The sequence below is a fragment of the Phoenix dactylifera genome, chromosome 8 (genome assembly GCF_009389715.1).
Source record: "Phoenix dactylifera cultivar Barhee BC4 chromosome 8, palm_55x_up_171113_PBpolish2nd_filt_p, whole genome shotgun sequence".
Taxonomy (NCBI): domain Eukaryota; kingdom Viridiplantae; phylum Streptophyta; class Magnoliopsida; order Arecales; family Arecaceae; genus Phoenix; species Phoenix dactylifera.
This window is the reverse complement of record NC_052399.1, coordinates 28,377,839-28,403,672: the sequence shown is the minus strand read 5'-3', so window position 1 is coordinate 28,403,672 and position 25,834 is coordinate 28,377,839. Positions and strand designations below refer to the sequence as shown.

Sequence of the window (25,834 nt, the reverse complement as noted above, 5' to 3'; positions counted from 1 at the left end):
CAAAATGTTTCTATAGGAGTTCTTACAACAAAAATTTGGATTATTATTGTTCGGATTCAATAGCTTCAAGGTTTCTTATGTTTGAGGAATTTTTGTATGTTTCGAATTCATTATCGTTTGTTTATCGTCACAATCTCCATCAACCTGCACATGGATTTTAGTATGAATTATCGTCGCAATCTCCATCTAAAAGAATTTGTGCTATTTAAACCCTTTAGATTGGTGAAGGCAATGTAACTTCTTCAAGTTGGGAATAATCTAAATGCTAGCAGTTTTGTTACATGCACCCTCTTGTGAGAAATATAGCTGCTCGAGTCTTGAGCGATATCATATTGGATTCATATTGGTTCTGGCATTTTTATGGGTGGTGGTTTGTTCTTTAGAAAATGTTCTTCTAGTTGGAAAAGGCTTAATAATCCTTTTTTTTTTTTCAAGTTGGGATAGTATGATAATCCTCTGAAGTTACTTTTACAAGTTTTGATTAACTTTTGTTCTTGTTGAATTGGCTTGGAATGACAGTTTTTGATAATTTATATTTTGTTCATGTTTGTTTTCCTATTATATATTTGAGAGTTTTGTTAAGTAGTTACAAAATATGTAGGCTATATCAGAAGTAGATTTGGTATTAAATGTTTAGTGATCTTGAATTTTTATAGTATAACAAATACATTGTTTGTGAATATCTAAAAATCTTTAATCGCTATACCAAATACAATGATCTTAAACCATCATGATCAAATTATCTTTAAGATCACCATAGTTATCCCATTTGGTTCACCGAACGTTCCCTAAATATTTTTTTCCTTTTATATTCTTTCATTTATAGTATAAATATTAAAAAATATATAATATTTTTTTTAATTTGTTATCTAATAACCATCTAGCCTTATAAAAATTGGGTTGGGCAACTTTCAAATTTAGGATCCTCTTTAGCCCTAGAAAGTATCTGTCTTTCCATGATGGTCGTTCATAGTTGGTGGCCTAATAGTATTCAAACAAGACCCATCAATACTCGGTGTGCTTCGATGAATCTATATCTAATCACGATCACTGCACCAATCATGGACGGCTGTGATTGAAAATCAGCCCTCTTGTGTCTCATTAAGGACTGGAGAGATCACAATCCAGCTCAACTTGATTGAGAGCAGCAACATGGAGGGAAACAAGGGGGTTATAAATTAAATTATCATTCAAAATATCCAAATCTATAAATCCGTTTCCGGCCCGAGTAACTCGTTTCCCGTTCATTCCGTACATGATAAACGGTAACAAAGTAACAGGGCGGTCATCTCACTTCCGTTTTCTCTTGTCGTTTCCCTCTAAATAATATTTGCAATGTCATAATATTTTATTGTTAGAGATGCAAGGGAAGCGTCGCGTAATTTAAAGCTCCCAAAAACCCAACCCCCTTTCTCTCTCGTTCCTCTCCCTTTACCCCTTCTCATTCGTCTCCCCCTCTCGAGATTTTTTTTTTTTTTTTATGCTTCGGAAATCTCTCTTTTTTCTGCCTTTCTCTCTGGCTCCTTTCGCTTTATTTCTCTCCTTGAAATCCTTCTCCGTCGCTGGAATCCGGTGAATGTGCTGCTAAAAGGACTGGAACCCGCCGGATTTCTTCGACCAGGTGGGCGGAGCTCCTTCCAATCCTTGGAATTTCTTTGAATTCGGTGCTTTTTTGGTTCTAGGATTTGTCTTGTTTTTTGTGGATTGGAGCATTTCGGTTGCTTGATCGAAGCTGTATGGATCCTTGTTAGGGGCTTTCGGCTTCTCTGTTCGATTGATTGGAAGTGTTCTTTTGGGATTTTGTTGTTGAATCCTGTTTTATTTTATTTGGAATAGGTAGGAAAGATGGATTCTGATTAGGTCTTTGTTTTGAATCGAGCTTTTAGATGTCTCCGTTGAAGAAAGGAGAAGGGCGGAGTGGTGGAGGGCCTGGGGATGTTGCAGGCGGTGGCTCGGTGAGAGAGGATAAGCTTTTGGAGTCTGGTGAGCGTCTGGATTCTTCTCGGCGGACGGCTGGACGTGTAGCTGTTCAGAATGGGAGCAGCTCTGCCTTGAACAAAAGGGGTGGCAGGGAGTGGAAAACTTGTTTCGAGGAGATACGAGCTGGGAAAAGGAGGATTTTGAGATCGGATGTGGCCAGGCTGAGGGCAGAGGCTGAAGCTGCTAGGAAGAGATCCGAGGAAGAGGGTGATCATGGAGTTGAGCAGGATGATGATTGCTTCGAAATTAGTTTTCAGAATGGCTCGGATTGGATAAAAGTTCGAGAAGATGTCAAAGCTGAGAAAAAGGAAAATTTGAAGTCGGATGTTGACAGGAAAACAGAAGAGTCTGACACCCATATGGAGGATGGCACTGAAGAGGCTCTGCTTAATGATGATCAGCTCAGGAACAACTCTTCCACCAGCAAAAGAGGAGAAGGAGAGGAGATGGAGGCTGAGAAGGAGAAGCTTGTGAAGTCATGTGTTCTTGAGAAGATGGAAGATCCTAATGCTGACGTGGAGAAAACTGCTGAAGAGTCTGACATCAGTGAGAGGAAAGCTATCAAAGTTGCTGAAGCTGATAAGAAGAAAATTTCAGAAGAGTTTGACTCTGATATGAAGGAAGCTACGGAAGAAGCTGGAAGTCATAAGAGGGAGCTTACAGAAGTGTCTGATACTAGCTTGAAGCAAGCCACAGGGGAGGTTCCTTACGGAGCTTACCAAAAGGAGAGCAGCTGTGCCATTATCGAAAGGAATGGAAGGGAGCAGATAGAATGTGGAGACATGAAAGAAGCTGAGATGAGTGCAACAATGGGATTGGACGCTGCCAAGAAAAGGGAAGAGGAAGATACTGACGGTAAGGAAGTTATGGACTACAGGGCCCTTGAAGCTGATGAGAACACAAACAACTCCATCAACAAAAGTAACGGAATAAAGTGGATGAAGTGCGAGGAGACCAAAGTCGACAACAAGAGAGTTACATGGATGGACATTACCAAGGGAAAGGAAGAGGGTAAACCTGATAGCAAGGAAGTTGGAGAAGAGACTGACACTAACTTGAACAAGGTTACAGAGGAGAATGACACAGATAAGGCTGAAGCTACAGAAGAGACTACTCCTGGAGCTGACCAGCTTGGAAAGAGTGCCACCATCATCAGGAGGAGTTGCACAGAGCAGATGAAATGCAACAATGAGTTTGAAGTTGAGAAGAAGAGGATTATGAAGCTGGATGCTGCAAACCAGAGGGGAGAGGTGGATATCGTTCAAAAAGAAGTTTCAGAAGAGGCTGCTTCTGGAGTTCAACATAACAGGAAACCCATCGCCAGTAAAAATAATAATGTGAATCATGAAAATGAAGTTGAGAAGAGAATTACTAGGTCTGCTGCGGCCAAGCAAAGGAAAGAGACTGACACTGAAAAGAAAAAGGTTAAAGAAGAGGCTGATGCAGTTAATAATGTAGCTACAGAAGAATTTGTTCCTGGAGCTGATCGAAATGGGAACTTCTCCACCATTCGTAGAAGGACTGGCATGGAGCTAATAGCATGTGAGGAAGAGATTAATATTGAGAAGAAGCAGATTGTGGGAATGGATGCTGCCAAGCACAGTAAAGAGGCTAGAACCGGTAGGAAAAAACTTAAAAGGGAGTCTGGTTCTAGAATTGATGCTGAAGACATGGAACAGATAAGACCCATGGAAACTAAACTTGACAACAAGCGAATTATGGGGTTAAATGTTGCCAAGAAAAGGAGAGAAACTGTCACTCATGAGAAGAAAGTTATGAAGGACTCTGTTTCTGGATTCACTCAGAACGAAAAGGGTTTCACCATCAGCAAAAGCAAGGACCGAGAACAAATAGGTTTTGAGGATATCAAAATTAGGAATAAGACTTATATCAAATCGAGCAATGAGAAACAGAAAAAAGAGATTAACACAATTAAGAAGAAAGTCATGAAATCCAGGTTGGACAAAAAGAGAGGCAGAGAGACATCTGATTCTGAAAACACCAGGAAGAAAATCAAATCAGAGTCTTTAAAATGTGGATGTGACGGAACTGAGGAATGCAGTGGAAGAAAATTGAACTCTGATTCTTCAAACAGCCCTGGTTTGGGACCCAAAACAGCAGTCTCTGCTACTGGACGGAAGGATGACCCGGATGAGAAGACCATACTGAGGAGCATTAGGAGTCAAGGCAGAGGGGCTAGGAACAAAAAGGTGGATGGGTTTGAGAAAGCCCACATTCTAAGCAAAGATGGTGGGGAAAAAAAGAACAGAGGATCTCCTACAGGCAGTCAAAGTATATCAAAGCGCCGAATCCTTTCCGTAAAAAGAGAAGAGTCAAGAAAATCCCGCAGGGTTAAAATGGAGCCTAAATCTTTATCTCGACAAGGAGCACCTCTTAATTTGAAATCTTCAAATGGCAAGAGCAAGGTAATGGTCAAACAAGAGAGTAGCTCGGTCCGTCTAAGCAAGAAGTACAAAGGTACAACAGGTGAAGGACGGAAGGAGGCTAAAGAGAAAGTCAGGGAACAGATAAAAAATATACTTCTAAGTGCTGGCTGGAGAATAGATTTAAGGCCCAGGAAGGGCAAAAACTATGAAGATTCAGTTTACATATCTCCTCGAGGATCAGGTTATTGGTCCATCACAAAAGCCTATGAAGTGTTTCAAAGGGAATTTATTCACATACATAATGAAAAAGGCAAGGATGTATCTAGAAGTTCTTCCAAGTCATCTAAAAGTCGTGAAGGTTTGGGTTTTCCTTTTTCTGCCATACCAATCGAGGATCTTAGCATGCTGAAGAAAAAACTTGGGAAGAGAAGTAAGGAGGAACTTAAGAAAAGTAAAAAGAAGCTTGGAGATGGCAGCAGAAGTAAAAAGTCGAAGAAAGCTGGCAGCACAAAGTTTCTAAAGTACAAAGATAATGGGGGGGAGGCCAAGGGAAAAGTGAAGGAGAATGACACTGCTGGTTCAAGTTCAAAGGGTATTGATGGTCATGCACCTAAAAAACTACATTCTGGAAGGCATAAAAGAAGGCATGGAGGATGTGCTCTGTTGGTTCGTGGATCTAGGCAAGAGAGAGAAACTGGAAGTGGTGATTATGTTCCATATGTTTGGAAACGTACCATTCTCTCCTGGATGATTGATTTGGGAATTGTCCCTGCCAATTGTAGGGTAAAGTATATGAACCAGAAGCACACAGAGGCAATGCTGGAGGGCTGGATCACAAGGGATGGCATTAAGTGCAGCTGCTGTAATAAGATCCTCGCAGTCTCAAAGTTTGAGATTCATGCTGGTAGCATCCTTTCTTACCCATACCAAAACATATTTGTAGAGGAGAAAGGGGTTTCCCTTTCTCAGTGCTTGCTAGATGCCTGGAAGAAGCAGGATGAATCTGAACATCAAGGTTTCTACACTGTAGACATTGATGGTGATGACCCAAATGATGATACTTGTGGCATCTGTGGAGATGGTGGGGACTTGATCTGTTGCGATAGTTGTCCTTCGACATTTCATTTGAACTGCTTAGATTTTCAGGTATGAAAAACCCAAAAAGAATCTCTGTATTACATGTAACCTGCTTTTATTTTTGATTCCATGGGATGAAGGTCTAGTATTTTCATTTCATCCTATGTCAATCCCATAACAACTGTGGTCTTATATGCATTTCTCTTTTGATTCCTTTTACTTCTACTTTTGATTGGTTGCTTTGTGCGATTTGGCGAGACGGAGTGAGGAAATTGGTTGTGGCCCTACTGAAAATGTCTTAAACAAGAGAGTGGCAAGAGAGGGAGGGCTAATTTGTTTCCGGAAAAAAGAGGGAAAAAGGAATTCTTATGCTTAAACAGTTTACAAAACTATCCATTTTTGTAATCTTCCTAGGTTCAAATATCTGCTTTTATTCAGGCCCATGAAAGTTTTTCCTGTGCAGATGCTTCCTCCTGGTGACTGGCACTGTATGAACTGTTCATGTAGATTTTGTGGGGTATTTTCTGGGTATCATGCCCAAGAAAATGGCGGTACTGTTCCTCCGTTACTCACATGTTCCCTATGTGAGGAGAAATGTAAGATTCTCTCATATTAGCCACTGTAAAATTTTTCTTATTATAATTTCTAGATTTTTTTCTGGCTTGTTAAATTTTATGGGAAAGCTGGTTGATTATTTTGCTGTACTCCGATTTTGTAGATCACCAAACATGCGCTGCAAAGTTAGATGGTGTTTCTGTTAGTTCCAGTCTTTCATGGGTTCCATTCTGCGGACGCAGTTGCAAAAAGGTGTGACTGTTGATATAATGTTTAGATTCCTTAGGCTTTCAGTCCTGTTAACATTATAAGTGTATTATGCTAATGCAAACTGTGCAACTGATGCTCAAAATCTGAGATTCTATGATGGTATTTGTTATCTTTCTAGAATCTCGATTCTATGACTTCCTGAAGGTTTTCCATGAAAAAAAGCCATCCAAGCTTGATGATTAAATTTAAATTAAGTAACATCTGAGAGTTATCTGCCATTTCGGAAAAAAAGGTACTTGACATGGTCTAATCCTTTCTTTCCTAAGATTAGTCTTACATATATAAATTGATTAAATATGATTTTTTGAGCACTTAAGTATTGCTAAATTGAATTGAAATTAGACCAACTCTATTTCTGACAACTATCCCCCCTTTCCAATATCCTTCGTAAGCAGGATGGTCTTATAGGGCATTAACTAAGCCCTCCTTAAGCTCTTATAACTGTCGAAACTTTGTTATTTCTATTCCCATCAAGTGATTTTCAAACTAATGAATAAAATAAATCAAATCAACAAGTAAAGCCTAAATAATCCTATTTAACAAGATCACTAAAATCAAGCCCCTTTTTGAACCATTTTTGTCCAAGATTTGATGTTTCGACGATGACTAGAGCAATTCAGCTGAAATGGATCAATCCCACTGTTCTCAGCCAAAATTGATCAAAATTTTCTCCTTCAAAGATGAATTTAAGGCTTATAAGCCTTAATCTGATTGTCAGATTGCCAAGGGGCAACAAATTTGAGCTCTAGGAAACATTTTCACAAGCTAAGGCTCAACTTTTTGCAAACCTTGGGTAGAACTAACAAACAAAGGGTTTGAGTAAATACAAATTAAGCAAGAACTTGTTGACCTTACTTATGATTAATGAAGCATCATAATGTAATCAGTAATTCAGAAATCAAGATATACATTTTTTTAATGGTAAAAAATTCTGTTCTCATTTTTCCTTGAATTCATATATTTGGTATATGATATTCTCATCAAAGACTACATTGTCATTCCAGACTATTGTCTAACCGATACTTCTGACTTGTGTTATATGATATCCTCATATTGCATGCAAAATGTTTCAGACAATAGAACATATTCTAAAAGGATACCTAATTTATATCTTTAATTTTATTTTTGTTATACTTTTGTTGTTTTGTAAAAAACTGAAACTCATTTGTTATTGATCTTTCAAACCTTGACTTGTATCTATACATCTCTTCCTGGATCCTGTCTCGAGATAATCCTAAACTTGCAAACTTCCTATTCCACCATCTGGATCTTTAAATTTGATGAGGGATATTTCTCTGATGTCATTGAGCTATCCAGTTGTTGTATCTTGACTTCTGAGCTATCAGATTGTTGTATCTTGACTTAAATTAATTCTGATTGGTTGCTTATATGTGGTCTTCTAGATGCCAGATGAGTTAAATATGGTGTATTAGTCTGCAATAAAAACATCATGAATGTCGATTAATATCATGATCTTTGATTTTGTATCTTCAACAGTTGGATCTTGTTATTGTTGACCACATGTGCTCCTTGTGGATCCTCAGGGATTTAATCTTTGATGGTCATAATTGTGCCATAGATCAAGTTTAGGAGTATTAAAAACATTTTCAGCTAAAACAAGTTTGAGCATATTTGGTCCATACAGAGTAAAGTATTCCTTTATTATTGTAGATTTTTGAGCAATTGCAGAGACTTCTTGGGGTCAAGAATGACTTGGAAGCAGGATTTTCATGGACTCTTGTTCAGCGTTTTGATGAGGACTCACCAGAACCAGCCTGTGGACTAGATCAAAGAGCTGAGTGCAATTCCAAGCTTGCAGTTGCACTTGCAGTTATGCATGAATGTTTTTCGCCTCTTATTGATCAGAGAAGTGGCATCAACCTGATTCGTAATGTCGTATATAACTGTGGGTATGCACTGGATGAGCACCTGATTCAGGAAAATTCTTCCCTATGTTGAAAAGAAAAGTAGTTCTATTACATCTCAATTTGTTGATAATGCAATAATAAATGCATGTTTCCCATACCTGTGCTTTCAAACTGTTAATGAACCTTCTGACTTGCAATAGTATTATTATGTCAATAAGCTTGACCCTTATAGTTTGGATGGTGAACTGGCAAGATCATATCATATCTATATTTATCCGGTCTGTGATCTATTAGCATCTGGTCCAAATAGAAGCAAATGAGTAATAAAAGAGAGTAGCAAATCCAATAGAAGCAAAAGATGAAAGCTCAACAGCCTTAGTGCTACTAGGCAAACATATAACATGTTTAGGACTGCATAAAAGTCAACTAGCAGAGCTTCTAATAATGCTTCTTAACATAATGATAATATAGGGTTGTGATTGGAAGGTCTTGGTACCTCAGAATGGCATGTATAAGCTGATGTACTATTTAGCGTCCATACTCACTGAGATAAAGTCTGCATTTGATATATGAAAAAGCTATACATGCGGCAGATGAGCTGTGCGACATCATCTAGCTGAGCTAGAGTGAACTAACCATGCTAAATACCTTCTCTTTGATTTCATCATATGTAGTGTCTGTCTTTGAGAATTCTTGCTGTACTGGCTGCTTCTTTAACTATATATACAGGAAGAAATCAGAACATATATCCTTTAGAAGTAATTCAGTTTCTTGCTTCTCTTTTTATTTTTGTTTCAATACAACAATTATATGTTTTAAAGGAATAAAAGTACAAAGAGAGAAAAATCTGAGGTAATAAAGAATAACTGTAGAGCTTGTGGTGGGTCTAGTTCATTTTGCTGATTAATTATGCCTAGTGTAAGTTTTAGATAGCAGCAAGTTTTGAATTTGAACAAGGTTTTATCATGTTAAGTCAAGCCAAATTATTCATTCATGCATTATTTGTGTACATGTTTGCTATGCAACATTGCCAACTATTTTGATGAGTAGAGTAATTTGACAGTAATGTATCCAAGGTTCGCCGTACCGGTACCGGACTGCCACACTAGCATAGTGTCGGTACAGTACGATATAGAGATTTTTTGGCATACCGAGGGTCGGTACACTACCCGTAACGGTACCGGTACCGGTACTGGTACAGGTACCAAACCGGTATGGTACGGTGTACCGGTACTGGTACCAAACCGGTATGGTACGGTATGCCCGGTACCATCCAGTACGGTATGGTACGACATACCATAAATATATCTATTCTAGAGAAGCTTAATGACATGAGAGATTTTTTTGCCCTGTTGATATTTATTCAGTGGCTACTAACCAAATTAACCTTTTAATAGCTTTCATCTATAGAAATTTCCATCCTTGAATGGAGCTAGAGTTCTCTTCTTCTTTTATTATAGAAATTATTCAACCCAGAGTTTGCCATACTAGTTGGTACCAATGCATACTAACTGTATCGTATCGTACTGGTATTGAACCTGTACGCGCTATGGAGGGTGTACCGATACTCATTATGCTGAACTAGCCTTCGTATCGCATATACCGACATTGTAATAAGATGGTAATGGTATGGGGTTTGGTGGCATACATTAATTCAACTTATTTAGGCTGATTAAGGACACTTTGTGTTCATAAATTAGTAAAGTAAAAGCAAAGATTTTATGAAAAAAATCCAACTTACCATAACTGTTGTGGTTGTTGTTGGTGAATGCTCTTTTGCCATTGTTGTTGAATAACGAAAATCATGGTATGCCGTACTGGCCCGAATCGGACGGTCCGGAGCGTACCATACCAGTTCGGTACTGGTACCCAGTACGGATGGCGTACCGAGTGTCGGTACGCCAAAAAAACTCTGTACCATACCATACCGACACTGTGCTAATGTGGCACTGGTACAGGGTTCGGTTCCGAAACGGCAAACTTTGACTAAAATTGTTGTCAGATGCTGAGTCGGATCTAGATGCAATTGGCGTTGGGTTGTATGACAGCCCACTTGACCAAGTTCTCATGATTGTAGCTTCTCTTTGGTCAAAGTGTTTTTTTGTTGTAAAGGAAGTTTAAAATATATCAAAGTTTTAAATATTGGAGGGACGATGCGGCGGCAAACTTTCCTAAGTGTTGGGATGGGATGAATCAGGAAATAGATGGAGATGGATGGCGCATCACCATCCTGCACGTCAGGACATGGGGCATCTCATTCCATGGAAAATCAAGACGACCCCGTCTCATGATATTTATATTCTAGATGGATTTCCTATTTATAAGTCAATTTCGGCCATATTTGTACTACATTAAAATGTCTAAGATTGTTTTTTGAAGATACTAAATAAGTTATGCAAAATGACATATTTAGCTGCAACATTAAGTGTAAGGTGAGGTGTCTTACTTCTGAACCAGCCAAGGCTTCACTAATTTGCTGTCTTGTTTTTCATATTGCATTCCTTGCCTTCTTTTTTGATGTTGAGGCAAACTCCTTGTCATCTTCTAGACTCTTTCTTACGACATCTTTTTCTCCTTCGATCTATTACTTATTCGGCCTTCCATGTTTTTGATCAAATTTTATCGGAATACCGTCATCTAAATTATGTATATACTCCATATTTATGTAGCCACAAAATGTTCTATTATTTTCTAATCATTCTACTCACAATTGACCCTTCTAAACCTTGCTCAATCCCGAACTTAGGTCTGAGAATAGCGAACTATGCTTCATCTCAGCATCCTTGCCTTTAGAGGGACCAGGATTTCTGAGATCCAACCATAACACCATCTCTATATTTAATGCGAAAGGGTGGAGTCCAGCATGCTAGGCCTGAGGTGGGGTTCATGTGGTGAATTTTTTATTTAGTGGCTTTGCGCTGGAGAGAGAATTAAAAGTTTGAGGAAGCCTTCATGCAAATTTGCAAAGCCTCTAGAAAAGCGAGAACCCAACAATCTGCTCTTTACTTTGCATGCAGTGGACATGCAAGACACTATTTATCATGGTATGTCATATTGGTCAGTATTTGTGCCTACCAGGTATATCGTACCGTACTGCATACCGATTTTAGATAATATCATACTGTACTGGTACTGAACTAGCACGCAATATAAGGACTAGGGAGCATGATATGCCATACTGTACCAAACCGAGCGGTATGGGGTATATTATATCGTATCGATTCGGTACCGGTACATGACATGGAGGGCGTACCAACACTCGGTACGCCAAACTGGACCCCGTATCGGGCATCCTGACGCAGTGACAGGGTGGCACTAGTACAGGGCTTGGTATCGAGATGGCATACCTTGATAGGGAACGTGCCAAGTGTCGATATTTCAAATCGACCCCCATCGGGCAGATTGATATTGTACAAAGATGTTACCAGTACGAATCCGATATCATGATGGCAAACCTTACTATATATAGTGGGCAAATTGCTCTCTCTCTCTCTCTCTCTTTGTTGGGTCCATAACAAGCCTTAAAAGACGTTAACCTAGAAGTTTTCCGTAGATTGCTAGCCTCGAGTAGCTCCATCCATTCTGAGCCATTGTTCATTGGTTGGATCATACAAGATTTCTATCCGTTTGGAGAAAAGTCTAGTGAAATTGCTAAATATTAAAGGACAAGATAGATAAATATTTCCAAAGCAGTTTTTTGTTTGATTTGTTGCTAATGACCAAGATCGTTAAAATACAAAGAATATAAATAGTAAGAAAATAAACTTCAAAACTCTCCCCTTTCTTGATGTAACACAGCATTAAACAATACATGCTATTTAATTCAATATCTTGTAATTATAGATGGATATTTGATTGATATGGTTTGTAATTACATGCCATCTTTCCTCTTCAAAATTCAAGGTAATGAGTTTGGCCTAGGGGTGACAATTGGGTTGGGTCGGACCGGATACAGGTCGGATCATCTACAAGATAGATAAAAATCTGTCAACCTGAACCCAACCTATTTAAAATAGGTCAAAAATGCAGACTTGAATCTGACCATTTTATTAAACAAATAGCCTAAGTCGGCCTATAACCGGTTGAATCAAGTTAAACGGATTAAATGATTAAGCAGTGTCACCTCTATTTTGGCCCGGTTAAACGTTTTAGGATTCATCATGTATTTATGAGACATCATCAGCAGTTTCACCTTTTTCAAGCCGAGAATTTAATATATGCAGTCTGTTGTTATCATGGCTATAAAATAATAATCTCTATAGTCTATAATTTATCATTGGTGTTTGCAATTTGACTTTATTGAGTGTTTGATAGAGAGATTAAATTACCTATACTTTTGCAGATCCAATTTCAATCGGCTTAACTTTCGTGGCTTTTATACATTTATTTTGGAGCGTGATGATGAAATTATCTCTGCAGCATCCTTGAGGTAAGTTTCCCTCCCTTGTCTTTGTGCTTGTATAGGTTGATTTTTTTTGTGCTTGTGTCCACGGTGTGTATGCACGTGCATGTGCGAGATAGTGCACATGCTTGCATGCAGGTGTGGATCCAGGATTATTCTCCAAGTGGGCCAGCAATATGTTCTTATAAATAATAAAACTTTATTCAAAAGGAATGATTTTAATCAAAATCTAAAAATATCTGTTGGGATGTTTCAACTTTATAACATCAATATTTCTCTCAAGAATTTTTTTTAATAAAATCAATGATTATATTGTTTATTAATAGATATACACATAAAAAAAAATATAAATCATGAAAAATGATATGTAGCATGTGAAAAAGAACAAACGGGCAATATACATAGCTTTTTAGAAAAAAGATTTTGAAAATAATTCAGCAATTGGAACACTTAGATGAAGAAAAGAAAGCACCCTCCTTCTCTGCCTCTCTTTGCAAAATCTTATACCAAGTCATACTACGAGAATACATCAAGCCAAACAAACATACCCATTCACTGTTGAACTATAAATCTCTCTGACTCCCTTCTTCATTTTAATGTTTTCATGATATAAAATGCATTTTTTTATGTGGTATTACATAAAATGTAACTGAATCTTGTTTCCCAAACCTCCCAAAAATTAATTTTCTAGCCTAAAAAAGAAAAAAAAAGAAACACTTCCTAGTGGAATCTATATTTTCATACATGTTTCTATGCATACTATTAACTTTCCAGATGAGCTGTGCACATACTCGTCTCTTATCAAATAGTGATTAATAAATAACACTTATTAGAATAAACCACCTACCGGAAAAAAGATAGTAAACCGGATGGTTAGGACTTAGGAGTTTCAGGTTGTTTGGATAAGAAAAGTGCTTAAAAGTTAAAATTGGAAATAAAAGCAGAATATGAAACAGATAACAATCTCCTTGTGAAATTAGTATACTTATGACAGAGTAGACTACTAATAGCATTAGGATACTCATCATGGTAGAATAGGAAACAAATAACAGAACTTTTAAAATTAGGATAATTACTCATGAGATTGAGGGGGGTTCCCATAGAAAACTTGGAGGGGACATATGGAAATAGCTAAGTTATAAAACGAGATTTTTCAGATCTTGGGGGGCTGTGGCCAACCCCGTATCCCCCCCCCCCCCCCCCCCCCCCCCCCCCCCCCCCCCCCCGCGTGGGGATCTGCCACTGCTTGCATGCATGCATGTACATAAATGTGTGCTTACATGCCTCTGTGCATGTGTTCTGTGTGCTTCTACGTGTGGGTTATGTTTACATGTTGACACATCAGTGGAGTGCATATGAATGTCACAGTTATGAGGGGACTTAGGCAAATACTGCATTTTGGATTGAAATGACAAATGGTTTCTATCTATATCTGACTATAAGCAATGAATGATGAATTTTTCTATGTATTTTTGAGTTTCTTTTTTTATGATGAACTTACCATATATGTTGATGAACTTATGTTCATTAATATAAGGTCTTATTACCTTAGAGAATTGTTTTGTAAGTTAGAACTTTGCAGCACCTATTTCCTTATGTCAGATGTGAAAGAACAATTTAACTGTCTTGAAGTTATCATTTGAGATTCATTAGTACTCTGACTGAACTCGTTGCACATTGTGCTAAATGCTGCTTCAGATATGTGCCACTATATTTATGTGTTTTTTTGGTGAAATATCAAGTAAAAATGTTTCCTAGTTTCAAGTTCTAATTATCATTATCTTGGCTTAAGCAGAATTCATGGAACGAGATTGGCAGAGATGCCTTTTATTGGGACCCGGAATATGTATAGGCGCCAAGGGATGTGCCGCCGACTTCTGGCTGGAATTGAATCAGTATGCTATCTTGATTTTGTTACCCTTTGTCAACACTCATTTATAATTTAAAAATTCTACATGTCCTCTGAACTTTTTACAAACTTGCTATGCCATCACGAAATCATGCCACATGCACTTTGATTTGTAGTCTCTATTATCATCTATTTGTAATCCATCTTCCCTCTAAATTCATGGAATCTGACTCCTATTTTTTTATCTAAAATCCCATGAATATGTTATGCACGACTATTTTTTAATGCAGCAAATCCTCTCATCTTTGCCTGTGAAATTCAAACTCAACTTGCAGTTTGCTACTGTGTGTACTTTTAGACACATAGATGCTTCAAAGTTGGAACGTATACTTATTTTACTAGTTTCCATTCTATTGGACTTGTCGGTGGGTTTTGCAAATTGTAGTGCAGGGTTTTTGCTTTAAGCAGCCATTTTGAACTCCACTTAACAAAAACAAGCCAAGTTAGGAACTTTCATCATGAGTGACTACTTGAAGTGTAAATCTTAAATACCAAATATTTCCCTTATTAGAGCAATGGTCTAGTAAATATATGGGCAACTGCTTCTCACCCCTGCTCCCCCCCTTCCCCAAAATTTACACTTACTTTTGTGCGTGTGTAATGCACATGAGCGATTTTGTAATGTTACTCTAGTTTCAATCAAGTGGAATTTGACAACAGCTGAGGATCAAGATTCCACATGTGAGGCAAAGAAAGAAGGGATTATTTGTCCATGCCACTAGCAGATGGAATGTTGTAAAGTGGGCCCATAAGTTTTTATTAGAATGTATTCATAAGGATATTCATAATATGCTTCCCATTATTGATTGTTCCACCACTTCATGTTTCTCAGATAGAGAGAGTAGATATTTTTGAGCAACTTTTTTATGTATCATGCTAATTTAGAAGATGTTAAGACAATCATTTATTCCACCTCTTCTTGTTTATTAATTCTGGTAATTTAAAACTTAATTTGGATCACTTGCATATTACAATCACTTTGTCTGGCAATCTATTTGATTGCGTGCTGTTTCAGATTCATGGAAGAGAAAATATATGTAGTAGACTCAACTTTTGATCTAATTATTTCCAGCATTATTAAGTTTTATGTTGCTAGTAAGATATACCTTGCAGTCCCTTCCCTTAAATTTCTCTTCATCTTATTTATTTATTTATTTGCTTACTGTTGCAATTCTTATTTTCAGGCTCTCTGCTCTCTCAATATTGAAAAGTTGGTAATCCCTGCTATATCTGAACTAAAAGAGACCTGGACTAATGTCTTTGGCTTCCAGCCTCTTGAGGTTTCACAGAAACAAGAAATTAGGTCTCTAAATATTGTGGTTTTTCCTGACACTTGTCTATTACAAAAACTGTTGCTGAAGGAGGATTCCACTCATCGGAGTAAGACTGCAGAAGGAGGTAAGTACAATGAAATGTGAGTCACGTTTACATTATTTTTGTTATGAAATTTGGTTTGTTCTTATGCTTCTGTTTCTGTAGTTGACAAGGTTGTACCTGAAAGCAAGCATCATCATACACTAGAAGTAGCAAATGAATCTTCTTTCTGCTCTTTGGTCGAGTCTGTGCCCCAGGCTGCTATTATGACTACTGTCCAGTGTGAACATGAAATCAAACAAAGAGAATCTAGGAATGATTGCACTCTCTCCACTTTCGATATGTCAGTTGCATCTTCAGATGCTCCTTGTGGATCTAAATTTGAAGCTTCAGATTACAAACCTTTGGAGACTGCTGCTGAGGAGGACTTAATGTTGCATCCCGAGGCAGTTTATAATGAGGAATCTATGGTGAGAAGTAAATTTCAACTGGATTCTTCTGTTGAAAATGAAACTAGTTTGCTTTGCCTGGGTACCAAGCATGATAACAATAATGCGAAAACTGTGGAAGCTGGGATTTCAAGGGACTTGCTGGCTATTAATGAAACTTCAGGGAAGTATATCATTAATAGCATAGAAACATCCCCCATTGTTATTGCTTCTAATTTACAAGATTCTTGTATGAAAGATGCAGTTAACTTTCCTGCTAATGATGGAAACCACAATCCAAAAGATCAGATTGTTAATCTTCAACCTAACTGTCAGGATTTTGATGAGGACTCGACATACAGTAATTCTGAAATGGTTGCTGAACCATTAGATGCCATAAGCCCATCACATATGACTTCTCTTCCAGAGCCTGATGTTCATTCTGATGGTGGGGTTATGCTAAGCATTTCTCACAAGGCAAATGATGATGCAGGTCATGCAGAACAAAGTCCTCGTGCTTTTAGTGAAGGTTCTGCTAATCATACTATCGAGAAGTTCACATCTCTGAATACTGCAAGCGAATCAGACTTATCTTTGGGTGGGATAAAAAGTTCTAAGAAGGTAGCTACTAGCTAGTAACTTACCTGATTCTTCCAATGTGCCTAATGATCTAACTTCTGATGTGGCTCATAACAATCTGCAAATGGTAGCAAGGGATTCTGCTCTGATTGTTCCTAGTATTAATGGTTCCTCTGCTTTCGCAGAGAGCAGTCAGCTTGACACTTGCAGCATGATAGTTGACAATGCTCAAGTTGTACCTGGTCAACATTCCATTACTGGGTCATCTCAAGAACAGCCTCTTTGTGCTGCTTCACAGTTGGTCTCGAAGCCTTTAGATAATGGTCTTAGATCTACTTTTAAATCTCCTAACATGAGCAATGTACAGCATTAGTTCTAAGTTTATATATAGTTCCCCTTACTACTTTTGGTGTAGCTCCTCTATCTGCTGGTGGAGTGGGCATTTTGGGGGGACATATTGTGGTTAGTGGGTCTGACCAGGCCAAATGTCTTGTTCTGAGCCTTGACCCTTGATTCTGCTGATTAAAGTTGTGGATAGTGACAATCTGTAATTTTGTTCCTTGTTCTCTGTGAACTTGAAGTATGACTCTGCAGTTGTCAGATTCATTGTGCATGGACACATCATATGCACTCTTACCTGGTTCGACTGAAATTTGTGTCATAAACTTTTGCTATTTGCTACCCAAGTCTTTTAAATATCTTCAGCGGAGCTCCTTGAGGTGGTTGAGTTTATTGCACCATCATGAAGTCCCAGCAAGCCAAATGCTTATGTAAGATTACTATCTACAATAACTTTATGTTTTTTCTATATGAAGACCAATTATTATTTGAATAGTCAGTTTTTTTTTTGTTGCATGGTTGATTAAAAATTCAAATACCCTGAATGGATACCAATTTATTGGCACTTATAGAGACCCTTTGTTTCATTTGTCAATTGTTTGGTGCTGTTCACTAGTTCTACTCCAAATATGCAACTGGGGACGAATCTAATGATTCTTATTGTGCAAATAATGATCTCATAGATTTTTATGAATGGATACATCTAGATGTTTGATATAATCTCTGTGATGTTTTTTTCTGATGGTTATATGTGAAGAGCATTTACTGTTTATTGTATGAAACTAGACTTTACGGGCATGATCTTAAACTTTGCCTTTTAAGTTCATTTTAAACCATTCAATGATTTATGCATATGGCTTAAAGTTCATTTTTTACTTATGGGGACTTCATTTATTTAGACAAATAGATCTTGTTTCGTTGGAGAATCATATAATGAACTAATGTTTCAAAAGGTGCTACAATATGCTGGCGGTCAAGGGACTGTATAGTGCATGCGCGGCATGTGAACCACATATGTAGTTATTTTTTAAAAATATTTGAAAAAAATAGAATGGATTAAATACAACAAAACAATAACAACAATAATTATTATTTTTGATAAACAGTAGTAATATTAATAATCGAAACAACTAACAGGTAATGCTTAGTATTTAATGCCTAAGAGAAATAGTTATATCGTAACTAACATATGAACATAGTTAATACTTGTATCTGGCCTGCTTGGAAAATCATACCCAATGCAACCATCTGACTGAATCTGCTTCGGCTGCATAAGAGTGCTGCACAATGCTAAGTGGGCTGTATGCAGTCTCATAAAGTGGGCTGCGTATGCAACCACACAATGTTATGTGCAGTGCGTCTTTTGGCAGTAAAGGAAGTACATGAAAGCAAATTGCGTGCAGCAGAAATAGAATGTTAAGGTAGATGTGTGATAAAATTAGGAAGGATAGATTAAGAAGTGTATTTTACAGGAGCTGCAAGAGTTACACAAATAAAGGATAAGTGATGGAAAATCAATTGAGATATTGTAAACATGTAAAATGAAAATCTAAGGATGCTTCTTTAAGGAGAGATATTTCAGTTTGTATTGAAGGCTGGAAGAAAAGAAGAGGAAGACCTAAATTAACATGGCTAGAGGTTGTGATGAAGGATATGGAGAAACTTAGAATAACATCAGAGATGGCCCTAGATAGGAATTTCTTGGAGAATGAGGATTCATAAAACCTCCCCTGGTTAGTTGGGAAAATGCTAGATGATTATAATTACGCTAGTATCTTTGATTTGTTCTTGACTCAGAACACTCACTGTTTAGGCCAGAAACTAGTTAGAAATGTGACCTTTTCTTTACTTCATGAATTAATTTGTCGGATACATTGTTTTCTGAAGCCCCTTTTATAATTTTGTTCGTTTCAGATAAGCTCTATTAGGACTAGGAAGATTATTCTTTCTCTATGCATGTTGGAGTAACAGCTCTGCTGGTCATCCTTTTAGTAATTTGGGTGTATATTATTTATTTTGATTCCATTGTAGAAGCTTATGCGGTGCTTTTTAAGGGACATAGACCATGGCTCATCCTTCATACACGATACCTATATGATTTTCTTCAGCTGAGGCAAGGATCAAAGGTGGCTTATAACCTGCATATACCTATGCCTAATCCTTGTAATTTATGGTTGAGATGTACATGCCTAGACTCTTAGCTATGTTTTAACTGTTTGTGGAGTGACCGGCATGAAATATCACTTCCATTTGAGTTTCTGACGGGTGTATTTGACCTATATCTTTCATGGTGACTTGCTTATCATTTAATATTTTCTACATAAGTTTTTTATTAAGTTACTGAGTGTTTGTTTCCATAAGCGAAGTAGATTACTGAGGTTTCTTCATATTGAGGCGAATTATAGAGAATGGTAAAGTTGATCAGTGCAGCACTCTTCTACCCAAAACTTCTGAGTCTTGTAGAAGTATGGTATTTATTTCTGTCTGTTATCTGTTTTCTATCTATCAATCTGCACATATACGGAAACATATACACGGATTCATATTCGTGACATGGAAACACACACAGAGACACTAGCCTTCTGTAGGCAGCTTGCCAATAAAAGCAAGGAAAAAGCAAGTTCTGGTATTCTTCATATTAGCATAGCATGCTCATGATTGTTGGAATTGGATTTTTGACATCTTGAGTGCTAAAATTGTTGAGGAGGCAGGTGGCAGATCTTTATTAATGCACTGTAACACAACTTTAAATCATCACCTTTTTCCAGTTGGTCCAGCTGTCTTAGCTCTTCTCAAATGATGTCATACATTGGAAGTGTTAGCATGTATCTATTCCAGATTTTGATTTTGGGAAAGCTTAAGCAGCTAGTAGTGCTGTTTATTTGGTCGGAGATGAGGGAAACCCAATAAAGACCAAACTAAGTCCCTTCCTGTGGAGTATGTATGAAAATTTATATTTCTTTCAGTTTTTGGTCATCTTGATGGATTGGCAGTGTTTTGGAGTGACCTGTGGTAGTCCTTGTCAGGGACGTTCACATTTTTTATGTTTACTTTTGTGCCATTGTTCTTGTCTTCTTGGTTGACAATTTTTCATAGGCAGTTTTCTGGTGGCATTTTGACCTTTAATTACCTGTGCTTTCATACCTCTTCTGAATTGATAAGTTGTTTCTTAGCAGTGTTGGTCTTAATGTCGATCTATTTTAGCTTTGTCCCTTGTTTCATAATTTCATTAGAATAATCTTTATGTATATAATAGATTGAACTCTGTCATATGCTTCAGGGTCATTTGTAGTGGTGGTGGCTTCATTTCTTTGGACAAGGAATACCAGAATGTTGGGGATGTGCTCAAGGAGAACGAGTCCACTCTTATTCAACTTGCAATGCATGTGTAAAGCAGACAACAGAAAATAGCCAACATTTTTTATTTTTTTTTTGGTTGTATACATTGACTGAAGATTGTTGGATATTATGATCTGATGAAAAGCATAGTTTTTCTTTTTCATTTTTTTTTCTGTTGAATAATAGCATTGTTGGTTGCCAGATGATGTGATGAATGAGAAATTGTATTGTTTATTTAGAAAGTGGGGTGGTGTTACCTCATTCCAGGGGTATGATAACTCATCCTTTCCCTCACCTTTTGGCCCTTGCAATAAACCATATCAACTCTATCCAGTATTGTTTTTGGACAAGTGAATAATTTTTAATGGGGACATGGAATGGAGGTTCCAGATCGCCGTGCACCGCCGGTCATCGGTTGTACAGACTTTTGGTGCTCGGCTAGCTCTCGATGGGCAAAGAATGTCTCATTTGGTCTATTGGGTTTGTTCTTTCTTCTTCTGCTGGGTTTGTTGTTGTTCGGTCTTCTTTGCCTTTCTGCATGTGGGAACCAGGAATTGGGAAAAAATAGTAAAGCTTATAAAAAAGGACTATTTAAAATATTTATAAATTTGTTTACTTTAAAATAAATATGAGACATAATAACAACAAATAGTAGTTAAAAAAAATCACTATTAGCAATATAACAAATAATAGTAAAAAATTAGTAAAAGTTTTTTTGGATCAGTCATAAATTGTGAACAGGGTATAAAGCTTGCGTATAATTTAAGAATAACTGAATGGTTCTGGTTCGGCTTGTTTTTGAAGAAAATTTACTGTAGCTATGTAAGGAAATATTGGTACGACTCAAAGATAAAGGAAATCCCATTGAGTAGTTCCATATTGGGGATATCGGAAAAATGAAAGAAAAAGGGCTTCTTTGAGCAGTTACGTTAGGTGCGAAATTTTACCATGAATTTTGTTATGAAACCTCTTTAATGCATTCTCTGAGCAATAGGTGACAAATTAGCAGGTCCAACGCATGCACCAAGTTGCAAGAAACATTCCAGTCTTGGATTTGAGGGGATATTCTGAAATTTGTTTGCTAAACATGCCCATAGCATCAAGTCAATTTCTTAGGTTATTCTAGCATTGTGAATAGGTACGCCTTCTGAGGAAATGATGTTTAATGATGCTAGTTTGAATCAGCTTGCAATAGGGTGTGATATTCTGATCCAATATGATAGATAGACAATATCTGATTAAGATTTATTGATGAATTCCTAAGTATGTCATATCTTCTCACCTTGTTTCCAACTCCATCCTGAAATGCAACTTGAAAAATCCTAAGTATATTTATCATATCACCGTTTAGGTCATTTCCTACTTTGAAGTCTATGATTAGCTGACAACCATCTCAACTGTGTGCAGAAAAAATTACTTATATTACTTTGTAATTTCTTTACCATGGTTTGTTGAATCCAATCATACCATTAGTAAAAATTAGCAACCATGTAATTCCTCCCTGTTCACTTGTATCCCTATCAGATCCCATATATTTGGCTTCGCATTTAATCAAATCCCGGAGGATGGGTGATGATCCTGGTATTATCACTACCATCTTCTACCCGGTTCGTTTGATAATGCCATTGAGATATAGCTAAGTAGTAGTCCTAAGTAGTGTTTGAATTGGTGGCAACTGGTGAAGAGAAACTTTTTTAAAAACAAAATGGAAGACAAGAAAAAAGGGGACGTGAAAGAGATTATATTAATGAAGTAGGTAGGTTCTACAATTCTTTATTCTCTTAACTCTTTCTCTTGATGATCTTTGTAGAGATATAGCTAATCTTTGATGATTTCATAAAGGGCTTCAAATGGAGACAATTAACAGTTGTTCGAACGATAGAATCAGTGGATTGCCAGATGATATACTTTCACTCCATTCTGAGATCTTTACCTACAAGAGAAGCAGTGAGGACTAAATCGCACTTCGGATCACTGTGCATCTCCTTGATCTAGGATGAGTTTGTCATCATCTTCTCTGTCTCTGACACAAAGTCTTTTTGGTATCCTATAATACTGCTCCTCTCTACCTTCAATGAGTCTAGTTGGAAATTGATGGTTTATGTTACTCTATCAAGCTTATTGCTAAGCCAGTGAAGTTTTTGACACTAGGTACCATTGAGCTTGCATCTTTTTGATCTTTTTGATGTATTGTTTTGATCATTGCATGTCTAGCGTCTGTGCGAAAGTTCACATTTCTAGCACTGCATAGCTTGAACTTTATTTCAACCTGAAATATATGATGAACTTTAAAACACATCTTCAGAATGGTGATGCTGTCGTTTTAGTTACATTTGCAACTGCAAATATTAGGGGTCCTATGAGAGTAATATCTACAGGCGATTGAACCTTTCCAAATTCTATTTGTCTAGATGTAGAAGTTGCAACAGTTTCATAAACCTAAAGCTAAAAGCGCATTTGTTTTACAAAAAAAATTTAATGAAGCTAAAAGCACTCTGTAATTTTTACTTATGTGAAAGAATATTCTGGTGCAGATTACACGAACAAGATTTTTTTTGGTAAAGCAGAATGTCTTTTCCTATGACGAAAATGGAGGAAGGAAATGTTCCCCTGAAATTTTTCAATTTTGTGAACTCAATTCTTCAATTTATTATTATGAAATATTTACAAATAATCTCAATTTATAATTAGTGTATACTAAACTGTATTTTTTTAATTATCTGCATTATTTATATATGTTGTCATCCACATACTCTTTATATTTATGCATATTGGATCAAGCATCTAAAATTCTTTTTTTGAAAAATTCGTTTGTATGTATGTATGTACGTATGTATGTATGCATAATCTGATTATGGGATGGCGGGGACGGCATGGTTGACAAGGAAGAAGGCGTTCATAGCGAATCGTTTGACCTGGCGAAACCGACGGCTGATGTCGTCCTTCACAGGGCCAGGGCGGACCCCATCGAAATCGTCAGAGCACCGGTCCTCGTCGACCACCACTGCATGCATGCACAACTGCACGTTCCCCGCCCAAGCTGCCACATTCGACCCGTTTGCGTTGAGACCCGTCACCTCCGCCGCCGATTTCCTTGCTTGGTCGACAGCATCCACCAGCGCATCCGCGCAGTCAAGCAGCAGAGCAGCGTCGGGTCCGGCCGCCGCGCGAGCACGGGCCGAGACTCGGATGGAGAGTCCGCGGACGCGGTTGACGGTGAGATTGGCGGAACCAAAATAGATGGTGTGTTCGAGTGCTTCCTGATCAACTCCATATAGTTCTCGCCGGAGCTCGAAGCGGTCGGAGCTGGGGCAGACATCACAAAAGCCGCCGATGTAACGTAGTCAGTGATGACTTACTTGGTAGTAAATGGTTGCTCCTATATATCCTTGGTTCATGCATGCTTCGCGCTGAGGCAGGATTTGTAGTTTGTTGCCTGCTTCATTCCACCAATCTTATATCGTTGTCTAGGAAATGAAAGGAAGAATCAGAAAATAGTAGTTTGCATAAGCGATGCTATAATCCAAAAATTAATTAGAATAGAAGTAATTATTACACCATGCAATATAAATTAATGATCATAGAACTCAACTTACCGTGAGACCCCAAACTATTTTTTAAAAAAATGGAAGGGAATGAAGGTTCCTCTATTCGAGTCGAAGAGGGATACCGGAAGCCACCAAGTCTCCTCCCGAGATCATATATACGGCGAAATATACCGTATTGCCACGATGATGATAGCTCAACACCAAGGCATGATTATAGAATTTTAATGAATACACGTAAATACAACAAAAAAATAAAAATAAAAAGCATAAAGAAGAGCTATACTAAAACATATATGCTTTTATTATCATAATTATTATGTGGACAAGAAGGGCGTTATTTTTTCTAATTACCGAAGAATTGCCGAGCTTTCTTAATTGAATTGGAATGATTAAATCTTATTTAAGAGGGAAAAGAGAAACAAAATTGCCCCATTGTGCGAGACTCAGAAATTGGAAAGTGGAATTCCAGCTAAAGATACTTTTAGTAGAATCTTAAATTCTTAATGAAATTAAGAGAGAAACAGATGAAGAGATAAATGTATGTCCCGGCGTATATCCCATTTTCAGTACTAGTAAATCGAAGAACTGGAAATCTACAAACCATCAAACTATTTCAATCTATATTTCTCTCCAAGATGAAATTCACAGCCATCCCATTTACCCTCTTGAATATTTTTCTCATCAAATATATTAAATGTAATCTCTCATCTATATATTTTAACCGCTTTGCTTTATTAAATGCAACACTTCATGGTGCCAGTTCAATGAGACTATACCACACCAGTTGAGTGAATTTTGAGTGGTATCTTTGAGTTACTAAAGCATTTTTGTATGAAGATTCTATGAATATAGTTTTGAATAAATTACAAAAACCTCATGATCAATTATACTTCCGATCAATAGTTAGAAAATCTACAGTTATCTTTTTGAGATTTATATTTATCCAATATTTTAATTCATAACTTAATAAAATGTTAGTCAAACTGTTGATCTAGGACAAAAATTTCAGAAAAGACAAAAAAAAAAATCTGAAGCGACATAACAGCCAATTAAAGAACAAAAAAAAGGCGTGTATATCCTCTACCCTGTTTAAAGATAATTTCAATCTTTTATATCAGAAATAGTTTTACTAATATTGTTAATTTAACTGAGTATAAGATTTTACAAATTATTGAATATAAGTATAACAGACAGAAACATTAGAGGGATATTCAATAGTTTTTCTTACCAGCAATGCACGAGACATTGACAGTAGAAAATCAAAAGCCCTAGCCCACTTTCTCCCTCCACCAGAATCTATGGGTTGTTCCATTCAAATTCTTCCGCCTGTGCACCATGATATAAAATGCATTCGTGGGACTTGTTATAAAGAAGTCCAGCTTCACATGCGCGACTCAGATGTTTCCAGAAGCTGCTTTGTTTACCCAATAGCCTACCTTGGAACGGTTGTATTGTCCCGAAAGTAAATGAGAACAGTAAATATTGGATTTTTCAGTGATTTTTCTGAGTCACTTAAGCATTTTCCATTATAGCAGTTTATTCTTCCATCAGGAGGCCTTCTCCATACTTGGCCCGGACGCTAAAAGACATATAGCATGCTTGCGCATATTTAGCTGTATATGAAATATCTTATCATTTGTGTTCAACCATAATCTTAGATCCTTCGCTCTCAATCTACTTTGTTGGACAAGATCTCGTGGTTGACAACATCTAGACCAACCAAGTCATTCTAACAAGTACGAATTATGTAGGAATTATTAAATACTTACAAACTCACAGACCTTTCACAAGATCTTCCCCCTGGGGAAGCACAAAAGGGAAAAACCACTTTTGTGCTTG

The 25,834-nt window shown here is 37.3% G+C and overlaps 2 protein-coding genes across 5 annotated transcripts; one reads left to right on the top strand and one right to left on the bottom strand.

Annotated features, from left to right (window-relative positions):
- The first annotated feature begins 1,391 nt into the window (after positions 1-1,391).
- Positions 1,392-20,610, top strand: LOC103712566. 4 transcript variants are annotated; one of them, XM_008799120.3, is made up of 12 exons: positions 1,393-1,621; positions 1,887-5,271; positions 5,398-5,513; positions 5,908-6,040; positions 6,163-6,251; positions 7,941-8,179; positions 12,480-12,566; positions 14,335-14,434; positions 15,633-15,846; positions 15,928-16,811; positions 16,955-17,539; positions 20,389-20,610. In XM_008799120.3, the coding sequence occupies exons 2-11, from the start codon at positions 1,887-1,889 to the stop codon at positions 16,982-16,984; spliced, it is 5,277 nt and encodes a 1,758-aa protein (XP_008797342.2). In that variant the 5' UTR covers positions 1,393-1,621; the 3' UTR covers positions 16,985-17,539; positions 20,389-20,610. The 4 variants fall into 4 exon arrangements, with proteins under 4 accessions (XP_026662523.2, XP_008797342.2, XP_008797340.2 ...); XM_026806722.2 differs by having other exon boundaries at positions 1,392-1,621; positions 1,887-5,513; positions 7,959-8,179; XM_008799118.3 differs by having other exon boundaries at positions 1,887-5,513.
- Positions 20,611-23,299: 2,689 nt separating this feature from the next.
- Positions 23,300-24,428, bottom strand: LOC103699431 (pectinesterase inhibitor 4-like). The gene is made up of 2 exons (XM_039129642.1): positions 24,424-24,428; positions 23,300-23,753 (listed from the first exon to the last, which is right to left on the bottom strand). The coding sequence occupies exons 1-2, from the start codon at positions 24,426-24,428 to the stop codon at positions 23,300-23,302; spliced, it is 459 nt and encodes a 152-aa protein (XP_038985570.1).
- Positions 24,429-25,834: the final 1,406 nt, after the last annotated feature.

Bases quoted from the DNA above. Each gene is read 5' to 3' on its own strand.
- LOC103712566 (XM_008799118.3), top strand. From the start codon at position 1,887: ATGTCTCCGTTGAAGAAAGGAGAAGGGCGGAGTGGTGGAGGGCCTGGG. The intron at 5,514-5,907 runs GTATGAAAAACC...TTTCCTGTGCAG, and splicing joins TGAACTGCTTAGATTTTCAG to ATGCTTCCTCCTGGTGACTG. The intron at 12,567-14,334 runs GTAAGTTTCCCT...TGGCTTAAGCAG, and splicing joins ATCTCTGCAGCATCCTTGAG to AATTCATGGAACGAGATTGG.